Consider the following 20,839-nt stretch of genomic DNA (forward strand, 5'->3'; position numbering starts at 1 on the left):
TGCACCGACGAGCGGCAATGCCGTTACCGCGATCGCACCGTATAATCCGTCACCGCCCCGACTCTTCTCTTCTCTCCGACGGTATGACACGACCGGCACACTCATGATATACCTGTTACAAGTCCACAGCGACGTATGTATTATTGTATTTTACACGAGTGCTATTTCGCCGTACGCGTACACGGCGCTCGCCGATTGTCGTGCACTGCAATAGTATACAGGCCGCGGTCTTCGTCGGTCGGGTGCTGCAGTCGCGATTCGTCGTTCGCGTATTTCAGTGATATATAATATTTCCGTCCGAATCTGTCGTCGTTTATTAAAATTTTCGAGCAATAACGACCGACGCGAGTGATTTATCGCGCACCACGCTCTAAATAACTACAACCGTTTTCGGACGATGTCGTGATCATCGATCGTTGTTGGAACTCTGTGGTCGTCGTCGTCGTTTTAAAATATGCGTTCGCTCTGCGATCGGCCAAACTACTCGAATAAAGTTTCACCGTCTATTTTGCTGTTCGTCGTATACACGATATTATAATATAATAATATATTAAATTAATTTGTGTGTACACGACCTGCACGCCGAGCGGGAGGACTGCAGTAAGTGTACCCAGCGACGACCGCTAAATTTTTATTATTTTAATTAAGCGCGGTCGACGGGAAGTCTCGCATTAAAATATATGCGAAAATATACGACCGTCTTATTAAACTCGACGTCAAAATAGCTTTAGTATAATAATGTGATAACATATTGTATAGCTACTACAATAAAATAAAACACGTCCAGTGGATACTGTATTGTTGACGGACAAAAATGTTAGCCACATAATATAGGTATAATATCGTATACTAATTTATTGAAATCGCTTGTTTGGTGTGCTAGACGTTAAAAACGAAGTGTATCCAAATCGTGAAATAAATTTAGAATTTGAATGTTGACAACAATATTATAATATGTCCAGTTCAATAAATCGATAAACTATTTATTGATTTAACTTCATAGGTAGTACTGCATATTAATAAACAATCGTATAATATTACTATAAAATACATTAAATTATTATACGTAATACTTAAATTTACTAGTAAGTAAAAGAAAAAAAAAACTATGTCCACCGGATATATTGATACGGATAAAAAGCCTTAAGTTAATTGGTTCATTGCGGTACGAATCTAGTCGCTGCAGCACAAAAAATCAAAATTAAAGAATTGATAGCTTAGCCATTATACTATTCAAACAATTCAAACTGTATATTATTTTAAGTATTATAATATTATTAACCATTGTTTTTTACTGTAAATATTGTTAGACAGATGATTTTTTTTAAACTTTAAACTAAAATTCAAACAAGTAGTTTCTGGATCATTAAAATGTATTTACTAAGGATTATAGTTCTCAATAATGGTTTTACATAAAATATAAAATAGATGATAATATAAATATATTAATATATATATATATTGTATATAATATTTAATTTGGCATTTATTATGCCCACAATTCAATTTATTTTGTAAAATAATAAAATTTTAATAGATTAATATAAATTTATTTTATTTTATTTCAAATCATCATTGTGTAGTATATTTTTTAGTAAATAGGATGATTATTTGATCAAACAAAACTCATTATTTCAAAAGCTATTAACTTTTTCAAAATATTATTTTTATGTAATTTGCAGTCGAAACAAAATAACATTTTTTTTTTTTCATAATTTTTCATGATATTTGATATAGTTATAAATTATAATAATTGAAGGTATATCATTTTTTGAATAACTATATATATTTTTAATTTCAGTTCTTAAAACATATATTTTTGGAGAATTTCGATAAAAAAAAAAATCCGAATTCGGACGAGTAGTTTATGAGTAGGTATATAAGTATTTAAAGTTAATTATATTATTTAGTATTTAGCGAAGTTGAATGGTATAGGTATTCTAAGGAAAATAATGTGATTTTATTGTTTTATTTTGATTGGAAATTATGCAAAAAAAAAAAATATATTTTTAAAAACTCAATGTATTAGAAATAGTTACTGTTGTTCGATAAAAGAATTACCCAATACATGATTATCAACAAGTACCTGCTCAAAAATAACTTAAACATTTTAAATGAATGTATTGCATTATTATACAGGTAATATATTACGTTGTATTTATAAACAGATACTAAAAGGTGATGTAGTTTGTATTTAAATGATAATAATTTGATTTAATGGCTAACGGATATTCCAATGTTTGTATCATATATGTATATCAGAGTTCAATTAATATGCATGTAATAATTTAATTGTTGTACCTATAATAACGATGACGAATCAAAAATGGAACAAAACTGAACATCCGGGTCTCTTATCGTTTAAGAGAGATCATTGACATTCCACAATATAATAATATAATAGATAAAATATATTAACATACCTAATATTACTGCGTATTACTTGTTGGTGTTCAAATTTAACTTTAGAAATGAAAATATATATTGTTTTTCTGTGATTAAGTTATTCCGCTATTATTTTCAATAGTATAAAGTTTCTAAAATTATTTTTATTTACTGCATATTTTGAAATCCTGAAAAAACTACTTTTTCGAGAAAAGATTTTATTTTTTACACTTATTTGAACGATGAGATACATTTTTAAATTCCTGAAGATAGCTTGTTTCGATATATATATTCCGATATTTGAGAAGTACAATAAATACTAAATAGGTATATTATATTTAATGTTTTAATGAGAGGATGTACCTCGTAAAAATTGTTTCATCTCTCTGCTCTTATAGACGTTAACGCTTAAAATTTATATAATATTCGTTCAACACTGTACTACATTATAACGATAAAAAAAAATATATTTTTTCTTTTCTCATAAAAGTTATTTTATAATGAATTTAAATTTACGTAAAATAAAAGTTTTCAAAAACGTTAATAACATTATTTTGATCGTAGATTGTTCACTATAAACAATAAACGAATCACCACCATGTAACTATATCAGATAATACTATATAATGTATGATAATAGCTTGTATTTTACAATACTTTCATTCTTGGACGAATATATTATGTACATCTCTATTCATATTACGAAAGAATTTTCATAATATGCTAGTATCGTGTTCGGTATTGTACGTAAATCGTCTAAAGCTACATTTTGTAAATCGCTTTGGCCGTATAATATCAAAATAATATTATGCACTATTTAGGAACATTGTCTAAAACGGTTTTTTCTTTTAGACAATTTAATTTCATAAATCAGAATATTGTATAATATCGAAACTTGTGTATAACATAATATATAGTGCATGTTCGTTCTCTATATATAACAGTACAATAATATGTATGCTTCTGCGTATAAATAACTATGATAGAAGACCAGTGTACTATGGACGTTTGATTATTTTATACTATTAATAATTCGTAAATGTTGCAACATACGTATTGACGATGGTCTTAGACCTTTGAAAGAGCAAAAACATTAAGACAATATAAAATAAAATTTTGTGTGTTTCACAATAATTATTGTAATTGTGCTGCCGTGGGAAAAAAAAATCGGGAACACCGGAAGTTAAAATGTCGTAGGTGTGTGCAATTTATTTCCGCCAATATGCTATGATGTTTGACGAAAACATATTGTCATTACATTATTATGCAGGTAATACAAAAATATAATATTTCTATATAAGTACCTATTGCTAACGGTAGATTTTCAGAGCGGGGTACTCATCATACCCGTACTCATGTATCGCGTTTTACGCTGTTGCCAATGAAAAAAATTGAACCGCGTTCAGTGCAGTTATTATGTTGCACAAATAGAAGGCCGAGGTCTTGTGCAACGAGATGTGACCATATGATGATTTTGCGCAGTAACTTATACGTGCGTGAGGTTACCTCGACATAAGTTAGGTAAATTACATACATTATTTTATCTACATTTTTTTTGAAACGTGACATTATTACTGTGACGATGACTTTAATGACCATTTTGGATGACGCCGAGTAATAATGACTTAGAAATCATTGGGATAGATAAACAATTAATATAATATATCAGCGTTGTATGTATTGACCCTAAAGAGTACAGTGAATAAAATAACAATTTAAAACATTTAAACTCCGAATTATAGTTAAAATTTAAAAGCTTTAAATTGATGCTCTGAATAGACGTGAAAGCAAAGTGACGACCTTCTTGGTTGATATTATATTGTAATTGGTTAAGATGACATTATGATTGATGTTTCATAGAATTTTTAGTACGTTCTTAAAGTTGCATTATGGTTGATATTTAAAATTTTTTTTTTTCGTGATCTCCATGTATTTTTTAATGAAAGTTTTACAATTTACAAAAGTTACATTTCAAGTATTATTTTGTTGTTTTATTAATTATTCACTATCTTTTTTTCATGATTGTAATGCATATTCTAATGAATTTATTGTTATAAATATCCTAGCTAAGGAGGTATATTTAATTTTTAGGTAAGTATTAAGTGATAGAAGGGCATTGAGTGGCATCTCAAGAAAACTCCTATACCTCTATTTATAGTCCGATCATTTAAACTTTAAACACCTACTTAAATACTTAAAACCAATTAACTTCTTATTTTAAATTTTATTTATTATTTTTTTTTTTAATTATATAATGTATAATCGTATAGGTAATGTATATTATATATGTACAAATATATATTAATTAATTGTTAAAAATATTCTGCTCGGGAATTAAAAAATTACATACCTCAAAATAGCCAAAAATAATAAAAAAAATTGGTTTTATTTTCTTCAAAAATGTTGTTTTATAATGACTAAAAATTAAGTGAAAAAATATATTTCTAATGACATTCATACTTTCTTAGATAAAGAGTAAAATATAGCGTTAAAAGAATCGCTCTGTATAATAGCTGAAACCTGAAAGACTAGCGCTTAGTTAAAACAAAAAAAAACAATATTATAATCGTGAGACAACTTGTACGAGTATACTGCACGAGGCTCCAATACTTTCGCTATTCTGTCACCAACCATTGATTTTAACTTGCATTCCGCATTACTAAATACTACAACTACTATAATATATACATTATACTTATTATAATACAGCGACGAACCCAAAAATATATAGAATATTTTGTGTTTTGCTTGTAAAAGATTGTCGACAAATGAAAAAAAATATACATGTCTATACAATCCTTAATTTTCTATGAAAACTATATAATAAGGTAATGTATTATGATTTGTAACGCTGCAGGTGAATACCGTTATATTGAACACGCGTGTCTATTTTGTTTGTGAACAAGAAGTATTACTTATAATATAAAATCCGCTTCTCCATCTCCAGTTGTATGAACTTGCACATTTTAAATTTCTGGTCGCAGTTTAGTGATTATAAACGTGTATAATATTATGCCTACAAAGCTTGTTAATATGTTAAATTATAATATTATTATGATCCAATATATTTACACACCGACATCGAATCGCATTCATACTAACCAATTTAATATATTATAATTTGCACCGTATTATCTACTTGTTTAACAGTATTATAAACTTGCTGCTGTAGCTATTCAATGATATCACTGTTACGCGTGCACAGTATGCGCTATGTTGGCGATACGAAATGTTGTAATAATATATTTTTAACGGACTACTTTGAAGTCGGAAAAACCAAATGATAAAACGCTGTTATATAAATTGCTGTTAAAGAGAAACAAAGCACGAAATATCACTTGAAATATGTGTAGAGGTCTGAGATAGATACACAAGCGAAACGACGATGTACAAATACTTAAAATAAGTACGCAATGATATATTTCTACAACACTGGTGAACGCGTTATTATGCACAATACTTATAAATGTAATGACATTATCTGTACACGATTATGTTCGAAACGGCAACACGCGTGAATGTTTGTATCCGAACGTTTCACAATTAATAACTAACGAGACTTTACAAGGTGATTCTCCAAGCTCTAAGAATACACATAACTGAGTGTGAAAAATCTTTTTCACCCCTATTTTTTTGTTATTATTTTTTTTTTTTTTTGTTAATTACCATTAATTTATCAATTTTTTTAAGTATATTCTTAAAGATCATGTTTTGAATTCATATACCTATTATTTGTAAATATTATGCTGTTTCAAGAGTATTATGACGTGCTAATGCAAAATAATTTTTTTAAATAATATTATGTATTAACATTTTTTGTTGAGAAATTTTAAGTAAAGTTTGTATTACCAAAAGATGCTCCTTAAACTGCTGTATAAAAAAATGTAATTATTCGAAAATATATTTCTTAAGTAGGTATGCTAAAAAATGCTATAAATCTGAAGTAAAGAAACTTAACCTAACCTATGCGTAACTGCTCTGCAATTAAGTATATGTCTAGTGTACCTCAGATTGAGAATTAAGTAACTGAAATTTCTGTGTTACATTTGAAATCAATAAAAATGACTAACTTTATTTTTTGATACATTTATTTTACTAATTAATTTCATTTCATTTCACTATTTTTAATACAGTATGCTGAATTAATTTTTCCTGAAAATATTACATTTGAAAACATTTACAATGTGCTTAAAATATAATAATACATATTTTTATTATGTGTTAAAATATTAAAGTGCATATTATAAATAATATATCAAGTAAAATCTCAAGTGTATAAAATTGTTCATTTTTAAATTATATGATGATATAAGAAAATCGATTTGTTTTGTAAACTGGTTTTGAGTAAAAAATTTCTGTTTTTCCTTATTTTTTTTTTCTGAAAAATATTAATAATTGTTTACCTCCTAAAGTATCGATTAGATCTAACTAGTTACTTGAAAGTTGAAACTAATCCCAAAGTCGATGACAGACAGAAAAAAATAAATACACACATCATTGTAAAATCAACACATTTATCGCTTCGTTTAAATAATCCTGTATATTATATATTATTTTATTTTAAACTGTATGATACATGTAGATAGTATAACGCCATTATAATGAATAATATTATGAATAAAGATCAATGTGATATTGTGTTCGATAAAGTACAATACAGATCTCCACCTACATAGTACCTGTACTATAGTAACCTATATACCTAGTATTTATAATAGTATAAATGCACGTGATCATCGTGACGAGGTTATCAAGACAATCGGCTATAATATCTAAATTATTATAATAATAACAAGCAAAAAAGCAAGAACGTGTGTTCGTCATAACTATTTTTACACTGTTTCCACGATTTGAAATATTATTGTAATATTTTTTTATCGCATATATATATATTATGAAAACGTGTACTTAACACATTAAAATAATAAAAACCATTTGGTTTATCTTCTTACCGACTGTGGTACCTAATGACTTTTAGTCATCATTACTGAATGTAACCGATAAGCTGGCCATTGTACCCTGCTGTTAGATATCTACATTTGTTTCAATTATTGTTCTCGTTTAAAATTTGTGAATAGTTATAAACATAGTTTGTTAAGTAGTGGTACCTATAAATAGAATAAAATTAGTCCTAACTAGAAAAACATTAATTTTAACGCTTAAGTAAATACATAAAACAAATTAATGACTATTAACTACGATTCATAATATGCATTACCTATGCGTTTTTATTTGCATCATATTTAATTATTATATATTTGGCTAGTTAAGACTCAAGCGTGTCCAAAAATTCCCTCATATTGATAAAAAATTAACTATTTTTTTACTTCCCACATTTATTTTTTGACTGTAAACACTAACATGACAACATGACATAAATTAATGTACTGTGTTCATTTTAAATTAAAGTAATTAAAGGGCTAGGGTCTGCTTTGTACAATATAATGATACTTTCACGCATGCATAATAAAAAGTAACTTTGATTATTTCACTCAGTTTATTATAAAATTAAAAGATGATTTACTTTCTCTTAATGATAATTTGGAAGTTTTATTTTATATTTTATAATTTTTATCATATTTTAATAAAATTGAACGAATACTTTCTTACATGCACTGGATATAAGATATTATACTGGAGCGTCTAGTAAAATATTTTAAAAATATAACTAATTTGAAACTTGGAAGAAACAATTTTCAATTTAGTTAAACTTGCCTAGATTAGAAAATCAAAAAAATACCTATTGATTCAATTTTTATAAAAATATATACGTTTCTACTACTTAACTACTAAGCAGATTATTAAATTATTATAAACTAAATTAAAATCAAAAGTCGTTGATATTAATATTTAATATAATATATTATGCTAGACTCAGTAATTCCATTTGAGAATAGGCATTTTCTTAAACTTTAATTTACAAAAATATATTTTAGTTAATAGTGATTATATTTTTATAAATTAAGAACGTACTTTCTTAAGAATTATTACAATTTTATTCTTGAATTTTGATAAAATTAAAATGTTTCTAAATTAATAGCTATACTATTAATAATTACCTATTTTAAGTTATTTCATATAAATAACAGTTAGAGTGCTAGACTATAACTTTTTTTCTTTACTCCTTGCTTTTTCTATTTGATGTGAACGTTTTATATTAATTAAGTTCACAAAAAAAATTTGAGTATGTTTCAATAGGTAGCAACATTTGTATGGTTCTGTAACTATATTTATGTATAATTTACTTATCAGGAAGAGATTACATCCGTTAAATAATAAAAAAAATTATAAAGATAAAAAATTCCAGTGTTTCGAAAAAAAAAAAAATAAATGAGTAGTTCAGTTAGTATAATGCTCTGCTGTACAGTCAATATCTAGTGGATTTCGGGTATTAAGTAGGTCACTATAATGGATGATAGAACCAAAATTTAGTTATCGACATTTAAAAAAAAATACTTAGAAAAATAAATATTCAGTTTTCTATAGATAGCCAAGAAGAAGCCAGAAAATTTAAAAAATTTAATCATGTATAGATTACGCTATTATAAAAATTTTGTGAAAACTTCAAGTATTTACAGTGAATCGTTTTTGAGTTACAACCATGTACCTATATTAAAAATCGATTTTGTCGAAAATTGGTTTTGAGTAAAATTTCCTGTTTTTTCGTCGCTTTTTTATTTTTTTCCCAATTTTTTGAAAACCACTGGAAACTTCTTAATTTTGACATCTTTATTATTTAAACGAAGCGATAAATGTGTTGATTTTACAATGATGTGTGTATTTATTTTTTTCTGTCTGTCATCGACTTTGGGATTAGTTTCAACTTTCAAGTAACTAGTTAGATCTAATCGATACTTTAGGAGGTAAACAATTATTAATATTTTTCAGAAAAAAAAAATAAGGAAAAACAGAAATTTTTTACTCAAAACCAGTTTACAAAACAAATCGATTTTCTTATATCATCATATAATTTAAAAATGAACAATTTTATACACTTGAGATTTTACTTGATATATTATTTATAATATGCACTTTAATATTTTAACACATAATAAAAATATGTATTATTATATTTTAAGCACATAGTAAATGTTTTTAAATGTAATATTTTCAGGAAAAATTAATTCAGCATACTGTATTAAAAATAGTGAAATGAAATGAAATTAATTAGTAAAATAAATGTATCAAAAAATAAAGTTAGTCATTTTTATTGATTTCAAATGTAACACAGAAATTTAACCTAAATTTGAATTATTTAACAACCCAATGACAGTTGATATCTCAGTACAACCTCCCGATTTTCAAATGGAGTTATGTGATTTACAAGCAGACTGTTTTCTTCAATCAAAAGTAAATTTGCCTCCTGAAGAGTTTTGGAAACTGTGTTCGCAAGAAAAATACCCAACATTACGGAATTTTTCTCTTGAAATGTTGTCATTATTTGGCAGTACGTATATTTGTGAATCGGCATTTTCTACTATGAATTTAATCAAGTCTAAATCAAGAAACCGTATTCACGATTTGTCTTTAGAATCGTGCATCAGATTGGCCACCACAGGGTGTTCAATTGAAACTGATAAATTGGCTACTGAAAAACAATGCCAATCATCACATTAATAGTTTATTTTTTATTTATTTTTTATTGTAATAAGACATTCCTAGTCTAATTTATTTTTTTAGTAATTTTTTGGTAATTTTAAACATGAAAACATTAAATAATAATAATTAATATTTTGTGCATTATTAAAAAATAAAATATAAATAGGTAATAATATAATTTTTTTTTCTGGCGGCCCACGGTGTTTTTATGAAAGTGTAAATTGGCCCGCCAACTACAAAAGGTTGGACCACCCTGATATAGACTATTATATCTCAAAATAAACTATAGGTTTATCGTTATGAGTATTATGATACGTAAGGGTTCCTAAACTTTGAAATTCTATAATTTATAATTGGCGGAAAAAGGTATTGGCGGAAAACGGAAAGGTAATTTTTGGCAGAAACTGGTGACACCCTGTGACGCATGTTGCCTACCCGATATACATTCCTGCTTTGGCAGTTATGTTGTGTGGTGGCCTTGAAACGGGTCGTTTTCATAGGTATATGCACTCCGTTACTTACATTTATTGTTGGCAGAGATTTCTAATTATCTAGACTAGCTAGAGCTGTATGCTTCAAGTCTTCTAATTTTTTGGAATCAGCCAAATAGTTGGAAGTGGAAGTTGATGTCTGGAAGGTTGGTAATATTGGTTGGTGAAGAGCAACAGATATTGGGCTCCTTAGCATTGTAGAATTATACTAAGACCAATTGTTTGCGCACCGTCACGGAACTATTGAAGGTGTTATCGTTAGCTGGCCGTCCGGCACTTGCGGCGGGTAACTGATATCAACCTATGTGTGCAAATGGGTAGGTAACTTAACTTAGGTACTAGTAAAAAGATACACAAATTAAAGGTGTGCTCTTGCGACACTAAAAGAACCCTTTTATTGCTGATAGTTATTTAATGAACAATAGTGTTATCAAAAAGGGGGGTATGATCATACCTTACAGTGACCTACTGATCGGGAATGGCGATGTACAAAATAAATACTAAAACTAAAAAACAATAAACGATAAGGTGTCTTATCTGTGTGGTGATAAGTCTGAACTGACAACAGCGGCTGACTCCTGGAAACGACGATGGACGACACCGCTGCCAACTGACAGCAACAAGCGAGACTGGTTCACCGATCGACGCACCGGCGATGACGGAATTGATACACCTGATTGGTGCGGCGCTCGCGGCATAACGGCGTACTGCAAGGCCTCGTGGGAAACCACGTGAAGACCCAAAGTCGGCCGATCGCAAACCACGACGAGTCGACGAACGGGGACGCACTCAATACCACGACACGCGCGCCCGGTATAACGCACAAACGCGGGCGATGACTATTCACGCGTACGGGGATGTACGAGACGGGAGGGCAGAACAAACAATACGGCGAACTGAGACTCTCAGACTTGAAGGTTCTGACTGGCGCGTTGACACAAACGTGGAGGTCGAAACCGCCGAGTCCAAACAACAAAAACACCACGAACGATCACACGCGTATTCCCAACAAACGTGGGCTACGTACGGATCCGGACACTAGACCCACGGTAAAAGATGGCGCGGATACGAAAGCGAACAAATCGACCTGGTAAGCACGGACGCCGGATGTTCGGACAGAACTGGTTGACGGTGGTTGCCCGCGGCTGGAAGAGCGCCACCAGCGCGATTACGGGAGGTGGAGGGGGACGGGGTACAACTTCGAGACTGTTCGGCTCCCGACGCGATGTACAGCGGAGCAACGACGCTGTTGCCCAAACACCAATCATTATTTGTTATTTCGTGTTCTCCATAATCATTAATAACCTGAAATTACACAAGAAGTTATGAGTATGATAAAATTATTTTTCAAAAATTATTTTTATTAAAGAATTATTGAATAACTAATTATTTTACTGACTATTTCCTCAGTCGTATCTTCTTTCACTATACTAATCATGATTGGTAGAGTTTAATTGCGGTTACCATAATCTTGATTAATGGAACCGTGATTAATATGGTGAAATCCAAACTAAAGTCAATCACAATTAAGTAAAAACGATAGTTTTTCAACAATAGGTATGCTAAATTCCATACTCATCAAAAAAGATTATAATCTTTAGTACGGTATCGGTTCAAGAAATTTAATGGGTAACGGAACCACTGCAGCACATAGATTCGATGGCCAAACCCTATACGGATTGATATTCGTTAACAGATGGTTTTTGGCTATATTCCAGCTTCACGGTATTATGGCTAAGCACAGTACATCAGTAAATACAATATGGTTCCAGTGGTTTTTTTATTTCCGGATAAAATGTACACGTATAATGCCAAGTGTAGGGAAATCCTAACTTACGGATACAGTTTGTCGGGTTATGAAGCGAAAAATGGTGCAGCCAACATATTTTTGGAAAATCTGGTATCTATCTCTGAAATACATGACTATTTGAATTCAACAAACCCAACACGTCTAATGAATAATGATGAATTGGAAGAATCGAATTGGTAAATTGCAAGAGATATGAGTAGTTGGTGCTTAGAATCTACCAATATATTAATACTAACAAGGTATTGAAGGTGAAAACAATAACAAGGAGCATTTTTATACCGTAAAATGCTTTGACGGGACCTATAAATCCAGAGGCGTCGGCCAAACCAAGAAAATCGCAAAAAACATTTCGCTCAGTTGTTGCTTGAGTAAATTAATTGAATCAACAGACCTTTTTTTTTTTTTTAAACTGCCAATGGCATCTTTATTTAAACGACCGAAAGTCTTTATAAATACAATACATAAAGGGTAGTATACGATAATATTATGAGTAAGTGACAATGATTACTTATATATTATGCGTTAACATGTTTGGGGTTGTACCTCCGGTGAGATAGTCCCTTACCTTAGCCTACGTTACTTAAACTAGGTCATATGGCTTTAAGCGTTTGAGTCGCCTAATGTCTTGCGAGTTGTCAAGAAGTTGTTTTGCACTTGCATTGGGATGCAGCTCGAGTTTTTTCGCTCGATGTTTGTTGGCAAACTTTTTGATTTCATCTTGGATGGATGATATATTCAAGTCTCGATGGATGATTTCATTCCTGTCGTACCGGTATGCTGCAACAATGGTACGAAGGGCGATATTCTGACAGCGTTGGATGAGTTCGATGTTGGATTTGCTGGCACAACCCCACAGTTGTATGCCATAAGTCCATATTGGTTTGATAATAGCTATATATAAAAGCCGTTTGCTCGTCAGGTCTAGTGTGGAACGTCTTCCAACTAACCAGTATAGTTTGCGCATTTTTTCTTGAAATTGTAGTTTTTTTTGACGGACGTGATGCTTCCAGTTAAGGCGAGAATCAAGGTGCATACCCAGATATTTCACTGAGTCTTTTTGTGGAATTGACGTATCATCCAGCAAAATTCGGAGATTTTCAGTTTTACGTAGTGTATAATTTACGTGCATTGACTTATCTTTATTAATCTTGATTTTCCATTTCCTTGTCCAATTAGAGATGTGATTGATTGAGGCCTGTACGTTTTCGGTCGCAGTCTGTTGATTACTGCTTGTTGCTAAAATTGCAGTGTCGTCAGCAAACATAGCTGTCATTGAGTTACCATTGGTTGGGATGTCAGCTGTGTAGAGTAGATAAAGGATTGGTCCCAGTACACTACCTTGTGGAACTCCTGCTAGTGTGTTTTTCCAACTTGTGATCGCTTCTTCGTGTACAACTCTAAATTGTCTTTCGGTCAAATAAGATTCTAAGAGTGCACACCATGTGTGTGGTAGTTGCTCTCGTAGTTTTATAAGTAGTCCTTTGTGCCAAACCTTATCAAAGGCTTGGGCTACATCTAGAAACACTCCGCAGCAGTATTTTTTTTCCTCAAAAGCCTTGCTTATTACATTGGTGACTCGATGAACTTGTTCAATAGTAGAATGTTTGTTCCTAAATCCAAACTGATGGTCTGGTATAAGGTGTCTTGCTTCTATAAGAGGTTTTAAGCGTTTAAGAAGTAGTTTTTCAAAGAAGTAGTTTTTCAAAGAGCTTTGACATGCTTGGGTGCTTGGGAGAAGCGATATTGGTCTGTACGAGGTAGCTTGTTCTGGTGGCTTACCTGGTTTTAGTAGCATGATCACTTGCGCCTTTTTCCATTGCATAGGGAAACTTTCGAGTCGTAAGATTGCGTTGTAAATATGTGTCAAAAGGATAATCGTCTTCTTTGGTAACTCTTTAAGTATGCGTGGGCTGATCTCATCGAAACCAGGTGCCTTTTTTGGGTTGATGTTGTTATCGATTTCATGGGCGACTTCTAGAGGTGTGAAAAACCGTATTTTTTCTCTTATTTCGTTGAGTGGTGGGCATTGTATTACATCGAGTTCGGATGCGATATCATTTGGTTGAAATACATTCTCAAGGTATTGGGCGTATACTTCAGCTTTGTCTTGCTCACTGCGTGCCCAAGTACCATCTATTTTTCGAATAGGTGGCACGTGGGTATGAGGTCTTTTAATGCGTCTTGTGGCTTTCCATAATGAGTAATCGGTATCATCCGTTGCAGATAGGCCACTCAAGTACGATTTAAATGTTTCGTTTTTCATTTCGTTAATTTTGTCGCGTAATATTTTACTAATACGGTTCCAATTAGTTTTATCCTCTGGATGTCGAGTTCTATGCCAGGTTCTTCTGGCCTTACGCTTTTGTTGAACTAGTTCTCTAATTTCAAGCGGGTAGGTGATCTCTCGGTTATTTCCTCCTGGAATTATTGGTGTTGCCGCTTTTATTGCTTCCGTGATATCCTTAGTTAGTTTTTGTACTACCACTTCAATGTCTGATGGTGTTTTTAACTTCACTGAAAGCGTGGTGGTTTCTTCGAGGGTAGTCCTAAAGAGGTCCCAATCTGTTCTTTTGTTTGTGAGAAAGATTTTCCGTTCTTTCATAATGACATTTGAACTAAGTGAAAGTAACACAGGAATATGGTCGGACGATAATTCTATTAGTCCCTCAACTTCAACGTAGTTAGGTGAAATATTTTTAACCACGAAAAAATCAAATAGGTCAGGTATCTTATTCGGGTCGGTTGGCCAGTAAGTTGGTTTTCTGGTGGAGATAGTTCCAGCGTTGATAGTATTAATTGTCTTGAACAGGGCACGTCCTTTCTGAGTGATTAGTCTTGATCCCCAGTGAGTGTGTTTTGCATTGTAGTCTCCACCAACAATGAATCTATTTCCTAGCTTGCGGAAGAAGTCAGTGAATTTAGTTTCATCTGCACCTCCCTGTGGTGGGCAGTAGATAGCCGTAACCGTAAGGTCATTGTTTCCATCATTGACCCTAACGGTTGTGGCTTGCAAATATAATTGCGAGTGTTCTTCTAACTCGAAATGTTTAATGAATTCTTTTATAAATATCGCTGTACCTTCACGAGCTTTACCGCTAGGATGGAGAGTGGTATAGATATTATAATTTCTGATTTTTAGAACAGTCCAAGGTGTAAAATGTATTTCTGATACTAGAGCAATATCAATGTTTTCATTGTGCAAGAAGTCATCGAGTTCTTGTTTGCGCTGAACAAGCCCATTGGCGTTCCATGCTATGATTCGCAATATGCGATTCATTACTTTTGCTTTTGACTTTTGTTGTTAGACTTAGATTGATTACTTTCTAATCTATCCAGTCTAGATGTGACTTTTTCTAGCGATTTTGTTATATTAGTAAGTGCAGATAAAATATCTAATAACGAGGGGTCGTTTACGTTGGACTGTTGTTGCTGATTGGACGTTTGAGGCGTTGTATTAATATTAGGAGAGCTTGTCATCTGTGCATAAGAGATGGCCGCTGTGACAGTTTTCGTTGGTTTTTGTTGAATGCGTTGTACTGCAGTGATCTTTTTTGGGTGTACTCTTTCTTCTGCTTTTTTGTAGGCAGAGCAGCCCTTCCAGTTTGCTGTGTGAGCTTCACCACAATTACCTAGCACATTTAGCTTTTGATTTTTTTGACTTTTGGCAGTCTTCTGTTCTATGATCTTCACTACATTTTACACACACTGGTTTTTTGTGGCAGTAATTTTGTGTATGGCCAAAAGACTGACAGTTTTTACACTGTGGCACATCTTTTTTCTTCCTTGGTGGTTCTATTTTGATTTTATGATAACATAGACTATCTAACTTGTAAATATTTTTATTATTTCCTTGTGGGACTAGGTCTACGAAAAATAAAGGCAATCTTATACGCTTGGTTTCACTGTTTTTATCATTGGGATTGAGTTTTTTTTTAATTTGAATGTTTGAGACATCACAAGCAGGAAACCTTTTGTCGAGTAGGTCTCTTTTGATTTCACATATGTCAGTTTCTGGGTGCAATCCACGTATTACGACCCGGAATTTTTTTTCAGCTTTCAATTGAAATCTATGAAACTCGATTTTGTTGATTTCAAGAGCTTTTAGTGTTCGTCTAAACTGCTGTTCGTCCTCTGTAGAGATTTTTATGTCACCGTTAGCGAAAGTTTTTAGTTGCTGTTCGTGGCCGGCGACTTCTTCGCGAGTTAAAATATTAACTAAGTTTTGTATATCGTTAACATCACATGCTGTGATTGGTGGTGGTTTGTATATTTTTGGTACTGATTGAATGACATCATTATCTGTTAATTGGGTGTGTTTTGTCTGCGCGTTTGAACTAATCACTGAGCTGTGGCCAACTCCATTATGTACGTTTTTACTTATAGCAGTGGTAGTATTAGTATTATTGGTAATAGTATTACTCACTTGGATGTCTAGTAGTTGGTTCTGTAATTGTGCATTACTCGCTTGTAATTCCGTTACAAGTTTATGCAATGTTTCATTTTCATTTTGCATACGTACCAGTATTGCTTGGTCGACGGAAATTAATGTTGTCGCCGTAGTAGTGTTGTTCGTCGAATCCATTGCTGGACGACGGTCTGAGCCGCCACGATAAGATATCGAATAATGCAGCGATGTATAATAACATGTATTAATTAAGATAAGCGGAACGACCCGCGATAGCGCACAATAACGACGACACGAAGCACACGCGTGTGTTCGCGACGACTGTCGGCACAAGACTAATCAACAGACCTGTACGTCTCGTAGCAGTATCACACATGAAATATTTGATAAATGTTCAACACAATAACTCTAACAAATATCGAAGTATGTGATATTCTTAAGTTTATGGATATAATAAGCTTTAACAAATTGTTATCATCTAAAGAAGAGTGTATGCAAAAACTAAAAAAATGTAATTCATTGGATAACTTAATATGAGTGTTTTTTAAATTTTTGACAACACTTGCAAATTAAGAAATCTTAAGCATACTGGGCATACCATATCAAGAAGATTATTGTGAAGTTACGATGTCTTTAAAAATAACAACACCAATAAGACCTGACTTTATTCAGGTACTGGGAAAACATAATATAAAGAGGCTAAAAATGCATTATATAATGCTAGAATAGGTGTGATATTATTATTATATGTATGTGGTGGTAATATGCGATGAGTCGCACTATCAACCAACAATTTATACGACTTAGATAATCACGTGTAAGCCGTACACGTCATACGGTATTCCATAGTATGTTATAAAAAAATTTTTTTTTTTTATATGCAATTTTTATCACTTATTGTTAAAGCAGTAGAATGTATGATTATTTTAGTATGTATAGTATGTATAATACATTTATAATATTTAACAAAAATTGTTAGTTAAATATTAATTAAATTAAATAGGTAATAACAGTTAGTTTAGAAAGTGTTTAAAATATTTTAATGCAGTTTTAGCAGCTGCATTTTTAGCCTCTTTATGTGTTTTCCCTGTGTTTAAACAGACCATGATAGGTTTATCTTTTACAATCTCCAAAGTCATCTCTACCCCACAACAATCTTTTTGACGTGGTTTGTATGTGATTTTTAAAAGTTCTTGTTCTGCAAGTTTTTCCAAAAATTCAAAAGCACTCATATTCAGTTCATCCAATGAATTGCATTTTTTTAGTTTTTGCATACACTCTTCTTTAGATGATAACAATTTGTTAAAGCTTATTATATCCACAAACTTAAGAACATCACATACTTCGATATTTTTTGGTGTTATCGTGTTGAACTTAGATTTATCAACTATTTTATGTGTCACGTTGCTACGAGAGGTGTATTGATTCAAATTATTTTGCTCAATCAACAACTGAGCGGCTTGCTTTTTTGCGATTTTTTTGGTTTTACCTACACCTTTAGATTCGTAGGGCCCAGCAGAGCATTTTACAGTGAACAAACGTACCTTATTATTATTTTCGCCCTCAATACTTTGAAAATATTCATACTTTGGTAGACTCCAACCACGAGCTACACATATTTCATCTTGAAGTTTACCAATGTAATTGGTAAACATACCTTGTTCGTCACTTGCTGTGTCATTTTCCTCTACATTAATCTTTAGACATGGTGGGTTTGCTCCTAAATGGTCATCCATTTCAGAAACAGATGCCAGCTTTTCCAAAAATTTATTCGCTGCATCATCTATCGCTTTAAAACTCGATGAACCGTATCCGTAAGTTATTATCTCCCCACATTTTGCATTACATGTATACATTTTATACGGATATAAAAACACCACGGGAAGCATATTATATTTTACTGTCTTACCTTGCTTACCCATAGTATTGTCAAGCTGGTATACAGCCAAAGAACACCTGTTAACGAATAACAATCCATAGCGTTCGGCCATTGCTTCCGTGTTTTGTAGTGGTTCCGTTATTAGATCTCTTGGAACCGAGACCGTAGTATCGTTAACAGTACGATCCTTTGCGGAGGGTATGGAATTCAGTATACCCATTATTGAAATTTAAATCGTTTAATTTAAGCGAAGTCTATAATTCACAATAACAGGTGAGAAATAGTCAGACGTATATAATTCAATAAACAATCAAACTGTTTTGAACAAAACAAAATCTATAAGTCACAATAATAAATGAAATAGACGTATGTAATTCAATAAACCATCAAACTGTTTTGGACAAAACTTATACACATAATGTTACCGTAGAAACAATATTATAATATATTATTATTTTTATTATAACGATTGCGCTATGATAGTAACGTGATATAGGTACCTGGCTGGCTGTTGATAAATGTGAAACATAATATAAAATATTATTATTGCGATCACCAGTGACGTGGGTTTAATGTAGTAAAATAAAACTGCTGAATAAGTGTGCACTCGTCCATTTTTAATATTATCATAATATACAATGAAACCTCGATACTTTGAATCAGTTGGGTGAAAAAAAATTTGAGTTATTGAAAAATCTGACTTACAGAAAATATATGAAATAAGGCAGCGGCCAAGGCATTTCTTCAAGAATTTTTCTTATAGAGGTTCTGCTATACTAATACAGAAGTAGTATACTTTTAGTTCCTTTTGTATCCCCCTCAAATCCGGTGAGTTCGCCTGCCCCGCCATCCTTATCGTTCGCGTAACTGAGAGTCCCCTTTACCACCCATCCATGTCTTTCTGTAAGTAACCAGCTTTGCATCCTTCTCCATCACACACACACACTCATACAAATATTCGTTTGTGTTTAGTTTTTTTTTAAATATCATTCAACATTTTTTGACCGTTAAAATAATGGAAAATTTAATACAAAATTCATCATGAGTTAGTCAATAGCGTTTGAAGTTTAAATATTGACAAAAATTCGTTGAAATCATGAATATTTGCAAATTATCTTGAAGTTATAATTAATAAAAATTTTTTTATAAGTAGCTAAGAGTTGAAAATTTAATAAAAGATTTACTATAAGTTTGGCTTACAATCATTATAAAAGGACTTGAATATTGGTCAATTAAAAAAACATTATCCTTAGTTTAAATGTTTATTCACTCGTTAAATAACGATTTATTTTCAATATTATCAAATAATTTTAGATTTTTGTAATAGTCTACTAGTATAGTAGTAGTATAGTAATAGTTTACTAGTCGTCCTAGGCTGACAATCATCTCCGTTCAGAATCGTTTTTCGTATACAATTATTCCTATCATTGAATTCAAATTTAATACTCCTTTACAATAATAGTGAACCACACGACACCTAATATGTAGCAAAGTGGTACCTACTTGACCAAATTGTTTTATGTATAAATTGTAAATGAATAATGCACGTAACAGTTACATAATATTATTGTAACCTCTTTCTGTTTTAATAATAATAAAATCCTAACTTTTAGAATTCTCAAATGCCTATAATAATTATGAAACAAACTTATTTATTTTTAAATTAATTTCTTATTTACTATAAATTATTAAGTGGATGATTCTTGTTTATATTGTATATTGAATTATAAAAATATGTTACTTATGCTTACATTATATTATTTTTCGAGATTTGTGGCAGTGATTGTTATAAAACAACATGCAAAACTTATACGATAATGTTTTACTAAAATACATAGCAATACTTAATAAGAAGTACTATTAGTGATATTCTTTAAACAGTTGGTTGAATTAGTTAATTTTCAAATGCTTACAATACCAATGCCTCTATTCAACCACCATTATAGTATACTAAATGAATTGAGGTAAAATAATGGTAGCACATTAACAGTGCTTGTCCGTACATAAATAGCGATGCATAATATGCTGTGTGTGTGTGCTTGTGTTGTCGAGACAAAATGATAATAGATGATCGTAAAGTTGACGAAAAATACTGTACCATATTCAATTGTATCATTATAACTTAAATAAATGTTAGCCTAATGGTATACTTAATATACATATATTATGTAACTCACGCGAAACACTTACGCTTGACATATTGTAATCAACATAATTATTTTGATTATTATTATTCTGTTGAGGGAACTATATGGTTTTACACGATGTCT

General features: G+C 31.4%; 3 protein-coding genes across 6 annotated transcripts in view; 1 reads left to right on the forward strand and 2 right to left on the reverse strand.

The window, feature by feature from the left end:
• Positions 1-165: 165 nt before the first annotated feature.
• The window catches only part of LOC114121654 (solute carrier organic anion transporter family member 74D-like), a 29,551-nt gene continuing 8,877 nt past the window's right edge, over positions 166-20,839 (forward strand). The window contains exon 1 of one of the 2 annotated variants that reach the window (XM_027984078.2): positions 166-600. The gene's annotated coding sequence lies outside the window, so the exon portion shown is untranslated. Of the gene's footprint in view, positions 601-3,746; positions 3,907-20,839 lie in introns of those variants that run through there. The other variant, XM_027984079.2, reaches the window with a different exon arrangement.
• On the reverse strand, positions 11,113-17,343 carry LOC114121655 (uncharacterized). Of its 3 annotated transcripts, none has more exons than XR_007606390.1 (3): positions 12,051-12,180; positions 11,871-11,985; positions 11,113-11,780 (listed from the first exon to the last, which is right to left on the reverse strand). XR_007606390.1 is itself a non-coding variant. In XM_027984080.2 (2 exons), exons 1-2 carry the CDS (start codon positions 16,865-16,867, stop codon positions 11,514-11,516), a joined length of 330 nt encoding a protein of 109 aa, XP_027839881.1. In that variant the 5' UTR covers positions 16,868-17,343; the 3' UTR covers positions 11,113-11,513. The 3 variants fall into 3 exon arrangements, 1 of the variants encoding a protein (XP_027839881.1); XR_007606388.1 differs by having other exon boundaries at positions 11,875-11,985; positions 12,051-12,157; XM_027984080.2 differs by lacking the exons at positions 11,871-11,985; positions 12,051-12,180 and adding an exon at positions 16,805-17,343.
• On the reverse strand, positions 17,621-18,789 carry LOC114121662 (interferon-inducible double-stranded RNA-dependent protein kinase activator A homolog). The gene has a single exon (XM_027984088.2). It carries the CDS (start codon positions 18,787-18,789, stop codon positions 17,704-17,706), a length of 1,086 nt encoding a protein of 361 aa, XP_027839889.2. The 3' UTR covers positions 17,621-17,703.

The sequence above is a fragment of the Aphis gossypii genome, chromosome 1, assembly GCF_020184175.1.
Source record: "Aphis gossypii isolate Hap1 chromosome 1, ASM2018417v2, whole genome shotgun sequence".
NCBI lineage: Eukaryota > Metazoa > Arthropoda > Insecta > Hemiptera > Aphididae > Aphis > Aphis gossypii.